The sequence below is a fragment of the Oncorhynchus keta genome, chromosome 29 (assembly GCF_023373465.1).
Source record: "Oncorhynchus keta strain PuntledgeMale-10-30-2019 chromosome 29, Oket_V2, whole genome shotgun sequence".
Taxonomy (NCBI): Eukaryota; Metazoa; Chordata; class Actinopteri; order Salmoniformes; family Salmonidae; genus Oncorhynchus; species Oncorhynchus keta.
In genome coordinates this window covers 20,797,279-20,818,211 of record NC_068449.1, presented here as the reverse complement: position 1 = coordinate 20,818,211, position 20,933 = coordinate 20,797,279, and the positions used below count along the sequence as shown (strand labels likewise).

The 20,933-nt window shown below is 46.5% G+C and overlaps 1 protein-coding gene across 1 annotated transcript in view; it reads left to right on the top strand.

The window, feature by feature from the left end:
• Positions 1–453: 453 nt before the first annotated feature.
• Positions 454–20,933, top strand: part of eif2ak4 (eukaryotic translation initiation factor 2 alpha kinase 4) — a 27,556-nt gene continuing 7,076 nt past the window's right edge. Inside the window, exons 1-37 of the mRNA XM_052486184.1 lie at positions 454–818; positions 955–1,070; positions 1,378–1,480; positions 1,631–1,804; positions 1,883–1,963; positions 2,208–2,356; positions 2,446–2,546; positions 2,665–2,822; positions 2,940–3,478; positions 4,027–4,142; positions 4,271–4,425; positions 4,586–5,019; positions 5,116–5,179; positions 5,265–5,354; positions 5,664–5,786; positions 6,298–6,402; positions 6,643–6,709; positions 6,810–6,889; positions 7,208–7,309; positions 7,396–7,446; positions 7,634–7,870; positions 8,363–8,438; positions 8,865–8,986; positions 9,164–9,213; positions 9,331–9,499; positions 11,912–12,028; positions 12,166–12,231; positions 12,408–12,578; positions 12,715–12,849; positions 12,948–13,055; positions 13,315–13,443; positions 16,479–16,565; positions 16,784–16,896; positions 17,002–17,060; positions 17,531–17,634; positions 17,993–18,061; positions 20,179–20,223. Of these exons, the coding sequence (XP_052342144.1) occupies positions 684–818; positions 955–1,070; positions 1,378–1,480; positions 1,631–1,804; positions 1,883–1,963; positions 2,208–2,356; positions 2,446–2,546; positions 2,665–2,822; positions 2,940–3,478; positions 4,027–4,142; positions 4,271–4,425; positions 4,586–5,019; positions 5,116–5,179; positions 5,265–5,354; positions 5,664–5,786; positions 6,298–6,402; positions 6,643–6,709; positions 6,810–6,889; positions 7,208–7,309; positions 7,396–7,446; positions 7,634–7,870; positions 8,363–8,438; positions 8,865–8,986; positions 9,164–9,213; positions 9,331–9,499; positions 11,912–12,028; positions 12,166–12,231; positions 12,408–12,578; positions 12,715–12,849; positions 12,948–13,055; positions 13,315–13,443; positions 16,479–16,565; positions 16,784–16,896; positions 17,002–17,060; positions 17,531–17,634; positions 17,993–18,061; positions 20,179–20,223 (4,800 nt within the window). The 5' untranslated portion in view covers positions 454–683. The remainder of the gene's footprint in view (positions 819–954; positions 1,071–1,377; positions 1,481–1,630; positions 1,805–1,882; positions 1,964–2,207; positions 2,357–2,445; positions 2,547–2,664; positions 2,823–2,939; positions 3,479–4,026; positions 4,143–4,270; positions 4,426–4,585; positions 5,020–5,115; positions 5,180–5,264; positions 5,355–5,663; positions 5,787–6,297; positions 6,403–6,642; positions 6,710–6,809; positions 6,890–7,207; positions 7,310–7,395; positions 7,447–7,633; positions 7,871–8,362; positions 8,439–8,864; positions 8,987–9,163; positions 9,214–9,330; positions 9,500–11,911; positions 12,029–12,165; positions 12,232–12,407; positions 12,579–12,714; positions 12,850–12,947; positions 13,056–13,314; positions 13,444–16,478; positions 16,566–16,783; positions 16,897–17,001; positions 17,061–17,530; positions 17,635–17,992; positions 18,062–20,178; positions 20,224–20,933) is intronic.

The following is a 20,933-nucleotide window of genomic DNA, read 5'->3' as shown; positions in this document are numbered from 1 at the left end:
TCTGAAAGATCATTTTCAGAATCTCACACAACTCAATGTCACACAGCTTGTTCTGAGCATAGGCATCTCTTTGAACTCTCTTATCACACCAGAGCCTTTTACACCAATAACGTATACCATTGAATATCTGTTATACATTTTTTTAACCAGAATATTTGTTTTTTATTACGGCCTGTTTTCCTTACTTAGCCGCTTGTTCTCCTCTTCACCATAATCAGTATTTAGTCACTTGAGACAGGAATTATTGGCCTTGATAATTACACAACAAATTGTGGTTGCAAATTGTGGTTGATAATAAAGAAGTCAGGTGAACAGATGTGTGATGAATTGCATAACTTCCATTTAATGTTTTATTTCATTTTTCTTTAGAGATGTGCATTACTGCCATCGACAGTTATGTTTTGGAAATGTTACGTAATGACGTTACATCTGCCACGGCACGTATGACGCCTGCCATGCACCAGCGTTGCGACTATGTTGTGATTCCGTGGTGCTGTCAATGCTGGAAGTTCCTCGTTTTGGAATCAGATACATTATTGATCGCGTAACTTTATCCAAGGTTGATATTGTAATGTTACTAAGTAACAAAAGACGAGTGTTACAATAGGTTGTAACTAATTCGCCTCGATATTAAGACGGGTGTATGCGCGAGACATGTGTGTCCATGTAGCTCAGCTAGTAGGATGAGTTGTCATCAGACTTCTGCAGCTGGGAGTGGAACCGACGACTATTCTGTTCAACAGGAAAACGAACTAGAAGCGCTTGCATCCATTTTTGGAGATGATTTTCAGGATCTGCGGAATAACCGTCCATGGAAGGTAGGCCTACTTTCAACACAATTGTTTGATGAATAGAGTTCCTGATTGCTGACTTGCTAATGCGACGTGGTGTTGATTACACCAACAATAATTCCTATATTTGTGTCCTTCTGTGTTCTGCTCTCTCCTCATTCAGATCAAAAGGCCACCCGAGGTATACCTGTGCCTGCGACCTAACGGACTAAGCAATGGGAAGGAAAGTTATGTGACAGTGGACTTGCAGGTCAAAATCCCACCAACGTACCCAGATGTGTGAGTATCATTAGATCAATCCATCGATGGAATGCATGTCATACAGTATATCTTTCCCTAGATTCGGATGTATAATGTTAGATAATGTTTCCTAGTATACACCACCGGGGCCACGTGTAGTCAGGCCAGCTGTTGCTGACTGATGAAATATAAATAACAGCTGCCACCTCTGGCATTAGGAATACTGTGCCTGATTTGTAGTTCAACGTGTTTTTCGGTTTGATACAATCGCCTAATCATTTCATCTGTCTGGAACAAACTGGTATATGTTTTTAAACATTCATTCCTTTGTTTGTTTGGGAGACAGGCCTCCAGAGCTTGACTTAAAGAATGCCAAAGGTCTCTCCAATGACAACCTCCAGAACCTCCAGACAGAGCTCACTAAACTGGCTGCAGAGCGATGTGGGGAGGTGAGATAGTCTTTTACAGGCCGGCAGACAGATGACCAACATCTCCACGGAACCCTTAGACATTACAATTATAATTTTGCTTTGGTCACGTCATCGTGTAAGTCTCAAAATGACATATTTTCTCCATCACCTCCCCCTCTCTTCCCCCAGGTGATGATCTATGAGCTGGCCGACCATGTTCAGGGGTTTCTGAGTGAACACAACAAGCGTCCGTCCAGCTCCTTCCATGAGGAGATGCTGAAGAACCAGCGGCTGCAGCAGGAGAGGCTAGCCCTGGAGGAGCAGGAGAAACTGGACCAACGCCGCAGGCAGGAGGAGCAGACGGTGAGGAGGAGACACATACACACACACACACACACACACACAAATGTACTAAATCTTTAAACCCTTTCACCTCTACAGAAATTTGAGATCATGGCTGAAATCCAAAGAAGAGAGGAGGAGAAACGAGAGGAGAAGAAGAGGAAAGAAATGGCCAAACAGGTGCCTTCATAATCTTCAAATGTTTACATTTAGCCAACTCACTTTTTTAGAACCAATACTTCTTATCCCTCTTTGGAAAAGTGACGGACTTTAGGTTTTTAGGATACTGATCATCAATTAATATAATATTGTTTGAAACCAAATGAATTAAAATCATGCTTTACTTGACCTACATGTTAAAAATAAACCTCCATACAAAACAGAGCATGAAATGTAAACAGATTCTGGCTTTGTGATTGCCCAGGAGCGCTTTGACAGTTTGGACCAGCCTGCCATAGAAAGTTGTTCTGTATTGGGCAGCTCACCTTGTTCCCCTGGACCTCCACCTGAGCTCACTGAACCCAGAAAAGGGGCCAACCACCGGAGACGAACCAACTCGAACACCCGCCACAGGCACGGACCAGCAACATACATTCCTAAGATATAGCTCTGTCCCTGAACTACACAGAGCTAACTTTGCATGTTGTTTTTGTTGTCACCAGACGGGACACATACAGCGAGGATAGCCAACGCTCACAGGAAGTGCTTCACTTCAGCAACAGTACCCTGGGGGACATCGTAGTGCATAGAGGGAAGTGCCTGGGTAAGAGATGATAATTTCCTGTAAATCTCTCTCATTATGTTGTTTTGTACTGTAGTTTACTGTACTGTCAGTGTTGAGTTGTGCGCCTCAGTATGCTATGTGTCTGTGTCTCTGGCAGGGGAGAGTGAGAGGCTTGGCCGTAATGTTTATAATGCATTCGATGCGACCAACGGAGAGTTTGCTGTAGTATACGAGTGGATCCTACGCTGGAACAAGAAGATTGGCAAGTTCTTCACCAGCGAGGAAAACGGGAAGATTGACAATTGTAAAAAGCAGGTGAGTAATTCCTTGCTGAGATCCTTCCTGACTTCAGATGCTATAGTCATAGATTTCAAGATATTGTAACACAGATGCCTACACACTAAGTAATACCCTCTGTCCATGTCTTTATAGATCCATGGAGCAGAGAGTGAGCTGAACTCCCTGCTGAAGCTGGAGCACCCTAACCTGGTGCACTACCAGGCCCTGAGCTCCAGTGAGAGGGATGACTGCCTGGTGGTGGACCTGCTGGTGGAATATGTCGGGGTCAGCAGCAGTCTGAGCCAGAGCCTGGCCAGCCAGACCGCCATCCCCCTAGAGCGCCTCCGCCTGCTCACCACCCAGCTCCTGGCTGCCCTCGAGTACCTCCACTCCAACTCTGTTGTCCACAAACAGCTGGGCGCCTCTAGTGTGCTGCTGGACCACCAGGGCAATGTGCGTCTCACAGACTACAGCCTCTCCAAGAGACTGGGTGACATCTGCAATGAGGACATCTTTGTGCAGGCCCGCGTGCACTTCTGTGAGGACATGCTTCCCACCAAGGCTGGGAAGAAAGGGGACGTATGGAGCATGGGACTTATGCTGCTGGCACTGAGCCAGGGGAAGGAGGTCAGGGAGTACCCTGTGTCTGTTCCCACCAGCCTGCCAGCTGACTTCCAGGACTTCCTTAACAGGTACGCCTGCCTGACAATAACCATCAACTCAGTTTGGCCAGACAGCTAGTCTCAGTGACAGCTAGACAGCCCAGTCTCAGCCACTTCTTCCATGCCTGGACATTCTCACTTTTTTATGGTGGCAGTCAATTAAAACTTGTATTTTTCTGTGGTTAAATTAAAATGTGTTTTACAGATTATGACTCATTAGCACATATGTTTTTTGGTATATCGAGCTAGATGATTTAGGAAACATGTCAGCTTTATTATTGTTGTGATAGAAACCAGGCACACTGCACATACAGGTTCAATTTGATGTATTTCACTTTCCTGTGCCGTTTGGCCTATTGTCCTCCTATCATGGACAGTGTGTTAATCAGCGGTTGGTTGTCAGAGTTCATCCTCTGTGTTTGGGTACCAGTGTTAGTGTAGTGTGGATGCAGAGTAACACAGTGTGGACCAGATGTTGATGGCCACAGTGGGCCTTGCCAGGAATCCCCTACATGAATGTTAGCTCTATTGAAAGTTTCCATGCGTAATGCAACGTTCACTGTTTGTGTGTGTGGTAGGTGTGTGTGCCTGGATGATGCTGACCGCTGGAACACCCAGCAGCTCTTGGACCACCCCTTCCTCAACCCTCCACTTCCAAAGACCCCTCTACAGTGCCAAGATGCTAGTCCAGAAGGTGACAACTTCTCTTTACAAAGTTCAGAACAGAGCCACTAGATATTTTCAGTGTTAAATTCACACACTAAGAGTTCAGACTTCTGATTCATGATATTCACCACACTGGTGTATTCTGTCCTCTCCCAGACAATGGGGATGACTTTGCGTCGTCGGTCATCCCTCACAGTCACATCCTCAATGCTCCGTTCAGCACTGGGCTGCAGAGGCAGTTCTCACGCTACTTCAATGAGTTTGAAGAGTTACAGCTGCTGGGGAAAGGAGCTTTTGGTGCCGTTATCAAGGTAAACCATGTTTAATATAGCATAGCTGACAGTAGCTATCATAGCCTTCCCCTTGTCTTTTAGGCCATGGTTATTGTTCACATAATGTTTGTATTCACTTGTCTCCCCACCCATCTTTGTTTCTCTTTCTCTCTGTCCATACCGCTCTCTTTGTGGACAGGTCCAGAACAAGTTGGATGGCTGTTACTATGCTGTGAAGCGTATCCAGGTGAACCCAGCCAGTAAGCAGTTCCGTAGGATCAAAGGTGAGGTGACGCTGCTGTCGCGCCTCAACCATGAGAACATCGTCCGCTACTACAACGCCTGGATCGAGAGGCACGAGACCCCCTCCACGGGGGTCCTGAGCTCAGACAGCTCCGAGCCCAAGAGCACAGCGGAGAAACTGCCCCAGGTCCGAGCCCCCTCTCTGCGACTCAACGAGCTGGGCTTCAGCATTCTTGACAACGTGGAGGACAACGCCCCTCCCCCCGCCCTAGCCAGCTCGGTGGAGTGGAGCACCTCCATCGAAAGGTCCTCTAGCGCCAAGTGTAGTGGCCACGAGACCAGCGATGAGGACGACGATGATGAAGAGGATGTCTTCTGTGCCTCGTTCCTGTGAGTTCCTCTAAGGGTACATCTGATGCAGTGCCCTGTGCACTTGATATACTGAAATAAAATGCACTTCTTGCTATCTGTTTTGTTTGCGTCTAGCCCATCAAACAGTGACTCAGAGAGTGACATCATTTTTGACAATGGGAATGGCAGCATATCTCAGGTTAGTGTTCACATTATTGCCATAGTGTGTGTTAGTAGTGTGTACAATTTCACCAATTACATTCAATGTGATCTCCATTCCTTAGGAGGAGCCAAGCAAGAGAGTGGAGGGTGACACGATAGATAGCACAGACTCTGAGAGGCCACAGCTCATAGCACATTACCTTTACATCCAGGTAAGGCTCAATTCACTAGCACTTAACTAATACCATACTAGAGGGCACTGTTTTATGTCTGGCATCGAACCCAGGGGTTCTCAAACTTTTTGGGCTGTGACACAAAATTAATCAGGGACCCCCTCATAATCAGAACACAACTTATATATGTGTGTGTGTGTGTGTGTGTGTGTGTGTGTGTGTGTGTGTGTGTGTGTGTGTGTGTGTGTGTGTGTGTGTGTGAGTGATTTAAAAAATGTTGCTCTGACCGTGGACACCCTGACCCACTTTGAGAACCCTGATCTAACCTGTGTTCTCTCCTCCCTTCAGATGGAATACTGTGAAAAAAGCACTTTGCGAGACACCATTGACCAGGGCCTCCATCAGGACAACAGTCGCCTGTGGAGGTTCTTCAGGGAGATCCTGGATGGCCTGGCTTACATCCACGAACAGGTCTGTCTGTAAAGCCCCATCTCCCCTAATCAGAGTGCACTGTAGGGTTCAGTGTCTGCTTCAGGGTGTGGAAAACAGAGATATCATGTTGAGATCATAGAGTTGGAGAAGAGTGGAGCGAGAGAGGGTCACATTCGGTTAAGAAGTAGGAAGTCCAGGACAGTCACTGCTTCTGATGATGTTGTTCCACTCCAAGTATCTTCTAAATCTTCAGATCCCAATGTCAAAGAAAGGTTTTGCTAAGTTCATGGTGGACATTCATATGGGATATAATTTGTGCTGTATGAAGTGTTTTGAAATGTGTTTGATGCAAAACGGTGTTTTAAAGGATCCTCTTCCCATTTCTTCAAACGCTCAAATGTTCTGGCATACATGTTCCTTCCTACCTCTACACCAAGAAGCCAAGCTGTCACAGCACGGCTCAGAACAACCATGATTACCCGCATGACATGCTTCTAGCCACGGTTCCAATTAGCACTAATTGATCACCTCCCCATCACCCTTCCAACAGGGGATGATTCATCGAGACCTCAAGCCTGTCAACATTTTCTTGGACTCTCAGGACCATGTGAAAATTGGAGACTTTGGCCTGGCCACAGACCATCCTGCTAATGTGGTATGCCTTAATGTCCTCAGCTTCGCTGTCTCCTGGTGATAGAGATTAATTAACTGATAGCTTGAAGTTCATGTTGAGGTCCATAAGTGGAATTTTGACACTGTATCAAGTTGATGTATTTCTTGTGTTTTTTTTATCTTAATGTCAGAATTGTAATGTGTTATTGCCTTCTCTGCAAGACCAAGTAAGTCAAGAATCAACAAATAAGTGGTTTTGACTGTACATTTAATCTCCTCATAGGCTGCAGCAGGTAAACTGGATATTGAGGAGAGTGGCTCTGTTCTGATTCTCAAATCGGACCCAACAGGTACTGAGAAGCAACCTCCTTCCACGTCAAACTGCCCCAAGTGTTTCAGGCTTTGTGACTCTGTTAAGCTCATATTATGTACCTTGTTATTTCTGAACAGGGAATATGACTGGTATGGTTGGTACTGCCTTGTATGTCAGTCCAGAGGTGCAAGGAAATACTAAAGCCACTTACAACCAGGTAAGAAATACAGTATGAATGGAACAAGCACCAAAGTCAATTCGGAAGAACAAAATAAGGAGGTATTGTCTCAGTACAATCATTCATAAAAGATCTCAAAATTAGTCTCAAAAGAATTATACTATCTTATAATGACTTTTTAAGGCCCTTGACTCCTGGGTGGAGCACAAACTAATGTCCTCTGTCATTTTAGGCAGTTCAAGGTTTTCCCAACGGTGTTACTGTATTCTCACTAGGAAATATATCATTCTGAATGGACTGTATGAACCTGATGTAAAAGGGGAGAGGGTTCAACCCACGACGTGTTTTTATCCTCAGAAAGTGGATCTGTTTAGCTTGGGTATCATCCTGTTTGAGATGTCCTACCGGCCCATGACCACCGGATCTGAACGCATCTCAGTCCTGAGCCAGCTGCGCATGGTGAGTCTGTCCAGCAAAGGGAACACAAGGGGGGGGGGGGTCTCAATCATCTTTCATCCCCGTCACTCTGTCATTCCACTCTGCAGGAGGACATCCACTTCCCTGAAGACTTCCCTGAGTGTAAGAGTGGAATGCAGGTGACTAAGGACATATTCTATTCATGTTACACAAGTTATACTCTCAGCTCTGTGATTTTTTGTGAAGCTATGTATGAAGTAGAAGTAGTTCACATAGTCTGACGAAGGGAATTTTAATGAAACCAAACTGAGTGACGTTACACGGTATGCGCCGATTGACTGATCCTTAGCCCTGTGTCTATCTCAGAGGAAGGTGATTGGCTGGCTGTTGAACCATGACCCGGCCCTGCGTCCCACGGCCCAGGAGCTCTTGAAGAGTGATCTGCTGCCCCCGCCCCAGATGGAGGAGTCAGAGCTCCACGAGGTCCTGCAGCACACCATGGCTAACGTCAATGGCAAGGCCTACCGCACTATGGTCAACCAGCTGTTCTCCCAGAACACCTCCCCCGTCATGGACTACACCTACGATATCGACCTCCACAAGGTACTAGGCAACTGCCCTGGCCAACACACCGACACATTGGACCAGACCCCTCAAACCTGACCTAAGCCACACAAACACAACACAAAGCCAACCAGACGTTAAAGCTTGGGTACGATTATTCTTTCTGCCGTTTCATAGCGTCTCAAACCACTGTTTGTGACAGACAAGTATTTAGATGCAAGTGGCTCTTCCACTGGATGTCATAAGGTGTATGCACCAATTTGTAAGTCGCTCTGGATAAGAGCGTCTGCTAAATGACTTAAATGTAAATGTAAATGTAAATTTGTCTTGAATGCTCAGAACAGAATGGTCCAAAGTGGGAAGAGCTTCCCATCTCCTCCTGTAGGTGTCACTGTAGACACAGTAATGATGCTGGTCCTGTATTCCGTTGCAGTTCTCCTGTCATCTGTTCCACATAATGCTGGGATTGTTTAAGCTTTAATCGATGCCTTTTTATTCATAACAGATTGCGTTTGTTTTGTTTTGCTGCAGGGTAGTTTTAATTTCAACAGTGCTAAATTGCAACAGTATGTGTACGAAACAATTACCAGGATCTTCAAGAAACATGGTGAGTCCGGACCTTTTTGTCCCATTTTAAGAGCTGAAGTCATGTTTACTTTCTTGTGCAAACGACATGACCCATTCCACTGTAACTCGCTGTTATAAAGACCTCACTGGGGGCCTTGACTTAAACATCTGCTCCCATATATACTGAGGACTCTAGTGACTATAATTCTAGGCAGATGTTTGGTTATATATACATGTTATAGACCTTTATACAGCTGTTATTCTTTATTTGAGTTGTTTATTCAGTTTATATATTATCTGCTTTGTCCAGGTCAAATAAATATATTATGCAAAGTAGATACTGTACATGGCTGGCGGGCACACTGGTTGAATTTGAACTTCCATATTGTGTTTGAGGTTCTATTTTTATGTACATTAAACTTATTAACATACATTAAACATAGTGTTTCTGTGGCTGTCTGTCCAGGGGCTGTGCGTCTCCAGACCCCCCTGTTGCTCCCCAGGAATAGGAAGTTGTATGAGGGCAGTGAGCTGGCCTGCTTGATGGACCACAGCGGTATGCTGGTCACCCTGCCCTACGACCTCCGGGTGAGCATCAAGAAGCAGGAAGTACTACACCGTGACGCAATCAGAGTGGACTAGAGCCAGGATAACCTCAGGACAACCCTGGGACATCCTAGGGACTAACTGTCTGTTTCCATATAGGGATTTATTGTAGTCTTGCATGCACTGTTTATTGAGTCTCTCTTTTTTTCTCCATTCCAGATGGCATTCGCAAGATTTGTGGCCAGAAATAATATTACCCATTTCAAGAGGTAAACCTCATAGGAGTCAATCACTGAATTCTTGAGTCTATGCATGTTCAGTCTTTGCATGTCATCTGAGCATGTGTTTATATCCAGCATAATGTAACGGGGTGTGTGTGTGCGCAGGTGGAGCATCGAGCGTGTGTTCCGGCCCAGGAAGCCAGACAGGGCTCACCCCAGGGAGCTGCTGGAGTGTTCCTTTGATGTCATTGTCCCCGTCACCAACAGCCTGCTGCCTGACGCTGAGACCATCTTCACCATCTCAGAGATTATCCAGGAGTTCAGTGTCCTGCAGGTACGAGTACTGGACCACTTCCTGTCTGGCTCACTCCTTTTACCGTGGTACTACAGTCTAGTTCAGGTCACAGGCCTGTTCACTCCCTGGACACTACACAGGGATTTTTCTGCCATTGAAATTCTTGGGCAGGAAAAACACTTTCGGTGTAAACGTAAACGACTAAAACCAGATATAAAGAATGTAGAAAAGTTAAATTACCTATGTATTTTTTTAAGAATATAATCTTTGAAAACTAACAATCACCTAAATATAATCTAGACAGTCAGGGAGAATTGAAAATTCAAAAAAAGTTTTTACCAGTATAGTTAGAACACAGCATTAGCCATTGCAAAATGCTTAGAATTGCAGGAAATTAGCTTTAAAACTTTAAAATCTTGGCAATCTTCAGCTCCATGGCAGAATATGTAAAATCACACTAAATTTGGTTAAAACTGCAACATTTCTTCTCTGTTGCATGGAAAAATGTGTAGAATTGCAGGAATTTGGCTTATAAAAGCAAAAATGTCTCAACAACGTCAAGATGGGGGCCTCTAAAATGTTCTCTAAAATTCATCCAGGCCGACCGCAACCCCTGCCACGCTCCCCACCTAAGCTCCATTTTGATCCAGAAAAAACCCTGGTACAGTAGGCCCAGTTTACTCAGCATGAGCCTAGTCCCCCCCCAGCCCTGTTACAGCCAGAGGACCCCCGTGGCTCCAGGCCCACTCTAAAAGGACCTCTCCCTGATTGCACCATTTACTGTATATTCCCTCTCTCTGTGTGAGAAAGCTGTTAAGAATGTGTGAGTCACTGAATGAGAGAGCAGCAGCCAGCCTCTGTGGCCATTTCACTGAGCAGTCCTCCTACAGTAGTGGTTTAGGGATGAGAAGTCCTCCTACAGTAGTGGTTTAGGGATGAGAAGTCCTCCTACAGTAGTGGTTTAGGGATGAGAAGTCCTCCTACAGTAGTGGTTTAGGGATGAGAAGTCCTCCTACAGTAGTGGTTTAGGGATGAGAAGTCCTACAGTAGTGGTTTAGGGATGAACAGTCCTCCTACAGTAGTGGTTTAGGGATGAGAAGTCCTCCTACAGTAGTGGTTTAGGGATGAGAAGTCCTCCTACAGTAGTGGTTTAGGGATGAGAAGTCCTACAGTAGTGGTTTAGGGATGAACAGTCCTCCTACAGTAGTGGTTTAGGGATGAACAGTCCTACAGTAGTGGTTTAGAGATGAACAGTCCTACAGTAGTGGTTTAGGAATGAGAAGTCCTCCTACAGTAGTGGTTTAGGGATGAACAGTCCTCCTACAGTAGTGGTTTAGGGATGAGAAGTCCTCCTACAGTAGTGGTTTAGGGATGAGAAGTCCTACAGTAGTGGTTTAGGGATGAACAGTCCTACAGTAGTGGTTTAGGGATGAACAGTCCTACAGTAGTGGTTTAGGGATGAACAGTCCTACAGTAGTGGTTTAGGGATGAACAGTCCTACAGTAGTGGTTTAGGGATGAACAGTCCTCCTACAGTAGTGGTTTAGGGATGAGAAGTCCTCCTACAGTAGTGGTTTAGGGATGAACAGTCCTACAGTAGTGGTTTAGGGATGAGAAGTCCTACAGTAGTGGTTTAGGGATGAACAGTCCTACAGTAGTGGTTTAGGGATGAACAGTCCTACAGTAGTGGTTTAGGGATGAACAGTCCTACAGTAGGGATTATGGGATGAACAGTCCTCCTACAGTAGGGATTATGGGATGAACAGTCCTCCTACAGTAGTGGTTTAGGGATGAACAGTCCTACATTAGGGATTATGGGATGAACAGTCCTACAGTAGTGGTTATGGGATGAACAGTCCTACAGTAGTGGTTTAGGGATGAACAGTCCTCGTACAGTAGTGGTTTAGGGATGAACAGTCCAGTAGTGGTTTAGGGATGAACAGTCCTACAGTAGGGATTATGGGATGAACAGTCCTCCTACAGTAGTGGTTTAGGGATGAACAGTCCTACAGTAGTGGTTTAGGGATGAACAGTCCTACAGTAGTGGTTTAGGGATGAACAGTCCTACATTAGGGATTATGGGATGAACAGTCCTACAGTAGGGATTATGGGATGAACAGTCCTCCTACAGTAGTGGTTTAGGGATGAACAGTCCTACAATAGTGGTTTAGGGATGAACAGTCCTACAGTAGTGGTTAAGGGATGAACAGTCCTACAGTAGTGGTTTAGGGATGAACAGTCCTACAGTAGTGGTTTAGGGATGAACAGTCCTACAGTAGGGATTATGGGATGAACAGTCCTCCTACAGTAGTGGTTTAGGGATGAACAGTCCTACAGTAGTGGTTTAGGGATGAACAGTCCTCCTACAGTAGTGGTTTATGGATGAGGATTGTATTTGTGCTCAGTTTTATTGGTTGTGTGGTGTAATGGTGTATTGTGTGTGTTGTGTTAGGAGAGGAACTACCACATCTACCTGAACCACACCAGTCTGCTGAAGGCCATCCTGCTACACAGCGGAGTCCCAGAGGACAAGCTGAGCCACGCCTCCAGTATCCTTTGTGAAGCCATGGTTAGTACTCCGCCCACTGCACTCGTGCAAGTTAAACATACACCATGCAGGCGTTAGATTGTGTGGTAGAAGTTTTGTCCGTAACATATTTGTTCTACCAGTGGAACTATAAAATGGTATTCTGTCTCTGTTCATAGAGTGAAAAGCTGACCAGGCGAGAGGTGGAGGCCAAGTTCTGTAACCTCTCTCTGTCCAACAACAGTGTAAGTATCTACTGTTGCATGACATGTCTGGTGAAATCATCAGTGTGTCCACTGTGACTGCTCAGAGGGAAGATACTGGTCAGCTTTTCTTGAACATTGCCTTGCTCTCAGCTACAGATACTGTATTTTATCTCTGTTCAGATCTGTGTCTGATGTTGTCTGTCTTTCCCTGCCAGTTGCAGACGCTGTATAAATACATAGAGCAAAAGGGAGACCTTCGGGACCTGGTCCCCCTCATCACCTCTCTGACCAAACAGAAGACTGCCGTAACCCAGTTGGCCAAGCAGGGCCTCAGAGACCTGGAGGAGCTCACTGGTCTGCTCAGGAGACTGGGCGTCAAGCTGCAGGTACTGCTACTCCCTCTCACCCTCCATCTTGATTGTTACCACATGTGTATGAAGTGCATGGAGAGAATGGTATTGAAATGTGTTTTGCTGTTGAGTGATTGATCGATTGATTCTCTCTCATGTGTGTGTCTTTTAGGTAGTAGTCAATCTGGGTCTGGTATATAAAGTGCAGCACCATTGTGGGGTCATCTTCCAGTTTGTGGCCTTCATCAAGAAACGAAGACGCACAGTGCCAGACATCGTGGCTGCAGGAGGGAGATACGACCACCTGGTAATGCCCCCACCCTACCCATGCCGCCAACAGATTATGTCCCAATTTAGGTCCTTGGAAGTGTTGAACTATCAGGGTTTCTGGTTCTCTTCCTGTAGATCCTTGAGTTCCGTGGTCCAGCGTCCTCTGCTCTTGGCCCCTCGGCAGTAGGGGCCAGTGTGGCTCTGGACAAGGTCTGTGCTGCCCTGGCCAACATGGAGGAGCCGGTGAGAACACTTCATCAGTGATAATGACCCACAGACACAGAAGGTCATATTTGAGGATGGCTTATTACTTTCAGCTTCCGTTAAAGTTCTATGTTATTATCCTGCCTCTAAAATGTAGCTGTTTTGGGAAAGGCTCTACTGTATATTTCTATACTGTAGAATGACAGTTGATGGGTTTACCACCGAACCCTCTGTAATCAAATGAACTGAATTTGTGTGGAGCTCTGTGTGTGTTTAAACCGAACTCCCTGCTTCCTAGCCCTCTATCAGTTCGTGTGATGTGCTGGTGGTGCCTGTAGGCCACACCTCCATGGGCAGGGCCATCAATGTGATCCAGAAGCTGTGGACAGCAGGGGTCTCTGCTGACATCGTCTATGATGTGTCACAGGTAAGTGATGAGCAGCCTGTAGCACCTTCTGCTGTGACAATATCTAACCAACATGGACAGGGGGTCCAAACTGCCCGAGTTATTTACCTTGACAGTGTCTGGGCCTGTAAACACTCAGGGGAATGGGATCCATTTTGAGGTTACTTGTATAAGCCTGTTAGTGTAGCACGTTTAAGAAATACAATGAAATACATCTCTGTTATTTTATAGTTTTCTACGCAGTTTTTATTTTCAGTTTGTAGTTGAAGTCTGACCAACTTTATCCTGAGAAGAGTTTCAATGTGTTCCAGTGTACTTGTTGTCATCTTGTTGCATGTGGGTGGTGTAGTATGACTGCTGTTCTGGTGCCATGCCTCGTCCCATTCTTCATGTTTATGTGACAGCCTGATCTCAGGCCAGGAGCTGTATGTCACTACTGCTGTGTGTCTCTCTCTGCCTGGCCGCCATAACCTGGCGTTAGCGTGCAGCTGACAGCTCTCCTCTCTCTCTTACGTTGAAACTTCCCCTCTTGTTCTCTTCTTTTATCCTCTTTTCCTCTGTTTACCTCACCCTTTTCTCCCTTGTCCTCTCCATCATTCCTTCCACCCACACCAGTGTCTCCCCTCTCTTCTCTACTTTTCATTTGATCTCTTCTGTTTCTGTCTCGGTGACTCTCTGTAACGTCACTGATTGCCCAACTCCATCCCCCTGAGCCCCAAGCAGCAATTAAAAGCTTTGTCTGAGCTCACGCTGCTTTGCTGGAGAGGAACAACATGTCACTCCAAGTTGTTAGGGATGCCTGCCTTATGGACCAGCCAGCCAGCTGGGGGGAGGGTGAGAGACAACATCCAGTGTTCAGAGTTTATTAAGTGCTGAGATACTCCCCTCCTAACACCTTTCACATGCACTGCTTTTACTGGACAAATCTCCAGTAAATGATCATTGGTTCCTTTCTTTTAGTTTTTCTAGCCAAATATGGTGAAACCTGAGGTCAGCTGGGAGGCATATGGCCGAAAGCTGGTCTACCCTCAGGCATCCACAGTGGCAGAGCTATAGCCTCGGCGGTCTCAGTGAGAGAGCTGCTGTGAGGAAGCTGGTGGGGAGAGAGACCGCTGGAGAGCAGAGCAGAGAGATGATATACAGTACAGTTCCTCAGCAGAGTCCGTCTGCTGCTCTGTTCTGACTCAGCATTGCCTGCCAGTTGAAACCTGTCTGTCTGTATTTGATTAGGATAAATCAGCTCTGCTGCTCACACACAGCCACGGGTGAGTGCACTACCCGGACAGGACCAGGTGTGTGCAATGGGCAGAGTTGCTCTCCGTTCCAAGCTAAACTTGGATCTCCGCCACTCTGGAGGAATTTATGAGGCACAAGTGAAGCGTTCCCACAGCACGCGTTTAATTTTCCAGGCTTTATGCTGCCGTGGCCCAGTGGTATCTCTGCCACCCCTGCTCTCTCTCTCTCTCCCACCACATCACTTGCTCTGATCTCAGTGTTAAATGGGGGCGTTTTCTGCTTTTATTATTACATTCCTGCCGTGTTGTCCAACACGTATGGCGCACTCTCCGTTTGCTCGCGCACTCTCCGTTTGCTCGCGCACTCTCCGTTTGCTCGCGCACTCTCCGTTTGCTCGCGCACTCTCCGTTTGCTCGCGCACTCTCCGTTTGCTCGCGCACTCTCCGTTTGCTCGCGCACTCTCCGTTTGCTCGCGCACTCTCCGTTTGCTCGCGCACTCTCCGTTTGCTCGCGCACTCTCCGTTTGCTCGCGCACTCTCCGTTTGCTCGCGCACTCTCCGGTTGCTCGCGCACTCTCCGTTTGCTCGCGCACTCTCCGTTTGCTCGCGCACTCTCCGTTTGCTCGCGCACTCTCCGTTTTCTCGCGCACTCTCCGTTTGCTCGCGCACTCTCAGTTTGCTCGCGCACTCTCCGTTTGCTCGCGCACTCTCCGGTTGCTCGCGCACTCTCCGTTTGCTCGCGCACTCTCCGGTTGCTCGCGCACTCTCCGGTTGCTCTCCGTTTGCTCGCGCACTCTCCGGTTGCTCGCGCACTCTCCGTTTGCTCGCGCACTCTCCGGTTGCTCGCGCACTCTCCGGTTGCTCGCGCACTCTCCGTTTGCTCGCGCACTCTCCGTTTGCTCGCGCACTCTCCGTTTGCTCGCACACTCTCCGTTTGCACAGGAACTGATGAGTCACAGGAAAGCCACTGAAGCCTGCCTGAACCCAGCTTTCAGCACACCACTAAACCACCAGAACTGCTTACAACTCTTACTCTTAAACAGACAGCCCACATTGATAAATACGCCACAAACTAACTTTTCCATAACCCCACTGTCATATTACAGGAGAAACATGGAGCTGAAGGAGAGCTTATCCTCAAACGAATTCACTGTATAGTGTTGAAGGGGTCCACTTGCTCACTGTAACCACTGAACTCTAGCTCACTGTTACCACAACCCCTATAGCTGGAATCATCAACTAGATTCAGCTGAAGGCCAATTTTCTTTCTTGAGGGCATGGTTGGGGGGCTGGAACATAATTACAAATCATTTGTAGACTGCAAATTGACAGCATGAAGCCCAAATAGATGTAATATTTGGCTAAAACATAATAATTTTAATCAACATTTGTATATGATCACATTTGTAAACGATCTATAATGTGTGGAAATACTTGAACAGATTTCCCAAATTAAAATCACTTGGAGCTGATTTCCTGGTGTGTTTTTTTATGTCCAACAATGAAAATGCAACTTTTTTTTGGGGGGATTTCGAGGGCCAAATAAAACCGTCCGCTGGCCCAATTCTGCCCGCAGGCCGCCAGTTTGGGAACCCTGCTCGATTGTAAGTACATGCAGGTTACAATTCACCAAAACCATACAGTTGGTCAATCCAGATATAGTAGTAGTAACTGTAAATGTTCATCTGGGTCTAGAAATAGGTAGCAGGATCTGGAGCCCGTTGGGACATCATCATCTTGGGGGCAATATATACCGTATTTTCACTTGGCTATTACAACGTAGTGTTTTCTTCCCCCTGGATCTGACTGTGTTGTGTTCAGTCCCAGGAGACTCTGCTGGAGCACTGCAGACAGGCTGGCATCACCTGCATGGCCCTGGTCTCAGACAAGGAGGGGTACTACATCAAGGTAATAATAACTATTCATTTATATAAAGCTTGTCCAGATGCTCAACGCTCTGAGGGCAAACGGGGTGGTGAAACTCTATATTAGGAAGGTGTCCCTAATGTTTGGTATACTCAGTGTATATGGTATTGATATGAATTCCCCAAAATAGGAGAATTTTGAGTGAACGTGTGTGTTGGAAGCAGGTCTGATTCCCCTCCCTGTCCCCTGTGTGTCCCCAGGTCAAGTCCTTTGAGAAGGAAAGGCAGTCAGAGAAGAGGATTCCAGAGTCTGACCTTGTGGATCACATTGTTCAGAAATGTCGGACCAAATTCTATGAGGAGAGAAATGTCAGGTGACAACACGGTTTACTAGCCCACGCACAAACTCTGTTCCACACTTCCAGTGAAGTTGGGGAAAGAGACTGACACAGCGATGTTGTTTGTCTCTCCTCCAACAGGGAAATCTCTGAGACTGTCTCTCTTCAGAATTCCAAGGGATCACTCGTCAGTACCTCAGGTACAGTTGAACAGCCTCTTGACCCTGTGTCCAAGGATGACCTCATTACCTTTGAGAGAGAGCAAAGCAGGAATTATGGTCCTCTGGTTTCCTATGAACCTACTTTGTTCTGGGTTTAAGTCCCTACATGGTGGCAGAGCTTTGTTAAATGGATAATCAAAGAGTGATGGTGAATATGTGAACTACAAAGTGATTAGTGGTAGTGTTACATTTCTCACCTCTGGCTCAGATGTACAGTAGATATAAACCTTAATACAACACACTGGACTTATTAGTCTGGCTAACAATGATGGCTTCTCAGTCGACTGGTGTCTGTGGGTGGTGGTGGGAGAAGGCTGTAACAGCTCTGACATATTGCCATGGTCTCATTAGGAGTGTGTGTGTGTGTGTGTGTGTGTGTGTGTGTGTGTGTGTGTGTGTGTGTGTGTGTGTGTGTGTGTGTGTGTGTGTGTGTGTGTGTGATCTGACAGGATCATCAGAGCAGCACGGGAGCAGTGCCTCTAGTAACATGAATGTGAACCTCCTCACCCCGGAGAAGGTGTCCTCTAGCACCAGACGACGCTACGAGACCCAGGTCTGTCAATCAATCACATATGTCACTCACACCTCTCCTGGAGTAGGCTATAACAGACAGACAGACAGACAGACGGACCGAGCCAAGCCCAGTCATGCAGCCGATCACGAGACCGGGATAACCTCGCCCTCTCTCTCCCTCTCTGGCTGTGGTTCCCAGCTCTGTCTCACTGTAGCGTTCGTCACAGTCAGACAACGCACCGCCTTTTACACGTCGCCAGCCCAGACTTAAACCCCATTGGCTCGCGTAGAGACGGATTGCATGCGAGGATGAAGTGGCTTTTGTTTCCCAGTTTCATTTTGTTCATGGGAGCAATTACTCCTTTTCCCCCTCTCTCTCTCTCTCTCTCTTTGTTCAGATACAAACCAGATTGCAGAATCTAGGTAGCAATTTACAGAGCAAGAGCAATGACATCGAAGTTCTGGCTGTAAGTCATTTTCTGTTTTCCCACCTCTACACCTTATCTGTTGAATCCATGTATGAAATAGATCTGTGCGTGAAACGAGGACAGAGGTTAGCCGATCAGTTGGACTAGTGGTCCTCCCCTCTGTTTTTCTCTGCATGCAGAGGGGTTACCAGAGCTCTCCTGGAGGTAGATGGCTACAAAGTGATTCCAGTTGCTCCAAAACAGAAAACGGAAGGAGAGAGCATGTCATTTGGAGCTAAATTGCTAGCATATTTTGTTTATTTGTGGTTTCGTAGTCAATTTGAAAGGAGATATTCACAGAGTAAATTATACAGTGTATTATTTACTGATACGACAGAGTCCAAATACATTTGTCATTCCATATGTTTGTGTCTGGTTCACATCAGAGGGTTAGATGCTGGAGCGTGAGGTATTGAAGCGTAACAGACATATTCACCTTGATGCCGGTATGTATTTACTGAGAGCTAGAAGTCTGTTTCCAGGTTACATCAGCAGTAATGCTACCCGTTTGTCATAGGTAATACCCCTAACTAAAGAAAAAGGCAATTTAACCAACATTTTAAGGCATAGATTGAAAATCAGCACTGACAGTTCTATGATTTCCTGCAAAGGACATTTTACAGTAGTGCACTCAGTGGTGGTGAGAGCACCATGAATGAGTTACAGTAGTGCACTCTGTGGTGGTGAGAGCACCATGAATGAGGTACAGTAGTGCACTCTGTGGTGGTGAGAGCACCATGAATGAGGTACAGTAGTGCACTCTGTGGTGGTGAGAGCACCATGAATGAGGTACAGTAGTGCACTCTGTGGTGGTGAGAGCACCATGAATGAGTTACAGTAGTGCACTCTGTGGTGGTGAGAGCACCATGAATGAGGTACAGTAGTGCACTCTGTGGTGGTGAGAGCACCATGAATGAGGTACAGCACCATGAATGAGGTACAGTAGTGCACTGCACTCAGTGGTGGTGAGAGCACCATGAATGAGTAACAGTAGTGCACTCAGTGGTGGTGAGAGCACCATGAATGAGCACCATGAATGAGCACCATGAATGAGGTACAGTAGTGCACTCTGTGGTGGTGAGAGCACCATGAATGAGGTACAGTAGTGCACTCAGTGGTGGTGAGAGCACCATGAATGAGTACAGTAGTGCACTCAGTGGTGGTGAGAGCACCATGAATGAGGTACAGTAGTGCACTCAGTGGTGGTGAGAGCACCATGAATGAGTACAGTAGTGCACTCAGTGGTGGTGAGAGCACCATGAATGAGTAACAGTAGTGCACTCAGTGGTGGTGAGAGCACCATGAATGAGGTACAGTAGTGCACTCAGTGGTGGTGAGAGCACCATGAATGAGGTACAGTAGTGCACTCAGTGGTGGTGAGAGCACCATGAATGAGGTACAGTAGTGCACTCAGTGGTGGTGAGAGCACCATGAATGAGGTACAGTAGTGCACTCAGTGGTGGTGAGAGCACCATGAATGAGGTACAGTAGTGCACTCAGTGGTGGTGAGAGCACCATGAATGAGTTACAGTAGTGCACTCAGTGGTGGTGAGAGCACCATGAATGAGTAACAGTAGTGCACTCAGTGGTGGTGAGAGCACCATGAATGAGGTACAGTAGTGCACTCAGTGGTGGTGAGAGCACCATGAATGAGTACAGTAGTGCACTCAGTGGTGGTGAGAGCACCATGAATGAGGTACAGTAGTGCACTCAGTGGTGGTGAGAGCACCATGAATGAGTTACAGTAGTGCACTCAGTGGTGGTGAGAGCACCATGAATGAGGTACAGTAGTGCACTCAGTGGTGGTGAGAGCACCATGAGTGAAGAATAATGAACAAAGTCTATGTTCTGCTCTGACTAAATTGCTACAGCACAGTGGGCAAATGATCGTCATGACCTTGAGCTGAGGGAACTGAACCTTCTGTTTTGTGCCATTCTGGAATGTGTCTTGAATATTTATAGCTAATATTTGAGTGCTGTGGCTGAGGTTACATATACTCCTAAGGAAAAGGACAGCATGCTATGTACAGTGTGGTCTGAGATGACATGGTGAGATACAGTAACAGCCGTTGTGTTTAGTGGAGTCTAACGCACCTCCCTTTGTTGTTCCGTCCCAGGTGGACCTGCCGAAGGAAACCCTCATCAACTTCCTGTCTTTGGAGGTCTGTACCCAGCTCTGCTTATCATGACCTCCATCTGCACAACCAATAAAGTCCATCTTGGCAGGATGGAGTAGGGGAGGGAAGGAAGGGGGGTCAGGCCTGCAGAGAGGAAACATTTGGGAGTCCTGACTCCTTCCTTAGCCTTGTCTGGGGAGGGGAGTAAACACCACAGATTTACCCAACTATCAGCTGGGACAAGGTGTGAACACTCACATTCCAAATTCCTGGCTGCAGCGCCTGCCAAACGAAGCAGAAACCCGCTTTCATCAAAAAAAGAGAATGTAAATGATATGGTGTTAAAGATTTTTTTTAAATGCTCCAAACACAAGCTTATATTAGCAGACAAAGCATAGAATGAATGGCAACCTTATACATTTCCACTCTCACATCATTCATGGCTTTGTGATTGAGTGTCAGAGAAAACAACTTACAATACACAGTGTGCATACCCAGACCCACAGGAAACCCCCCATCACACTAATTACCCCACAGAGCATTGAGGGCCTGAGACTCTAAACTATCCTAGCAGCTTTACAGAACCTCCAGTCTCAACAGGCAAAAATATACAATGTGTAAAATCCACAACCCGCAGATCTATCTTTTATATTTCCCCCCATTAACTGCAGATGGTGGAGTCTCTGACACGGTAACGACAAATACAATAACAACCGTGTTTGTTTGATCATAGTGGCTATGTTGAATGTCTGATC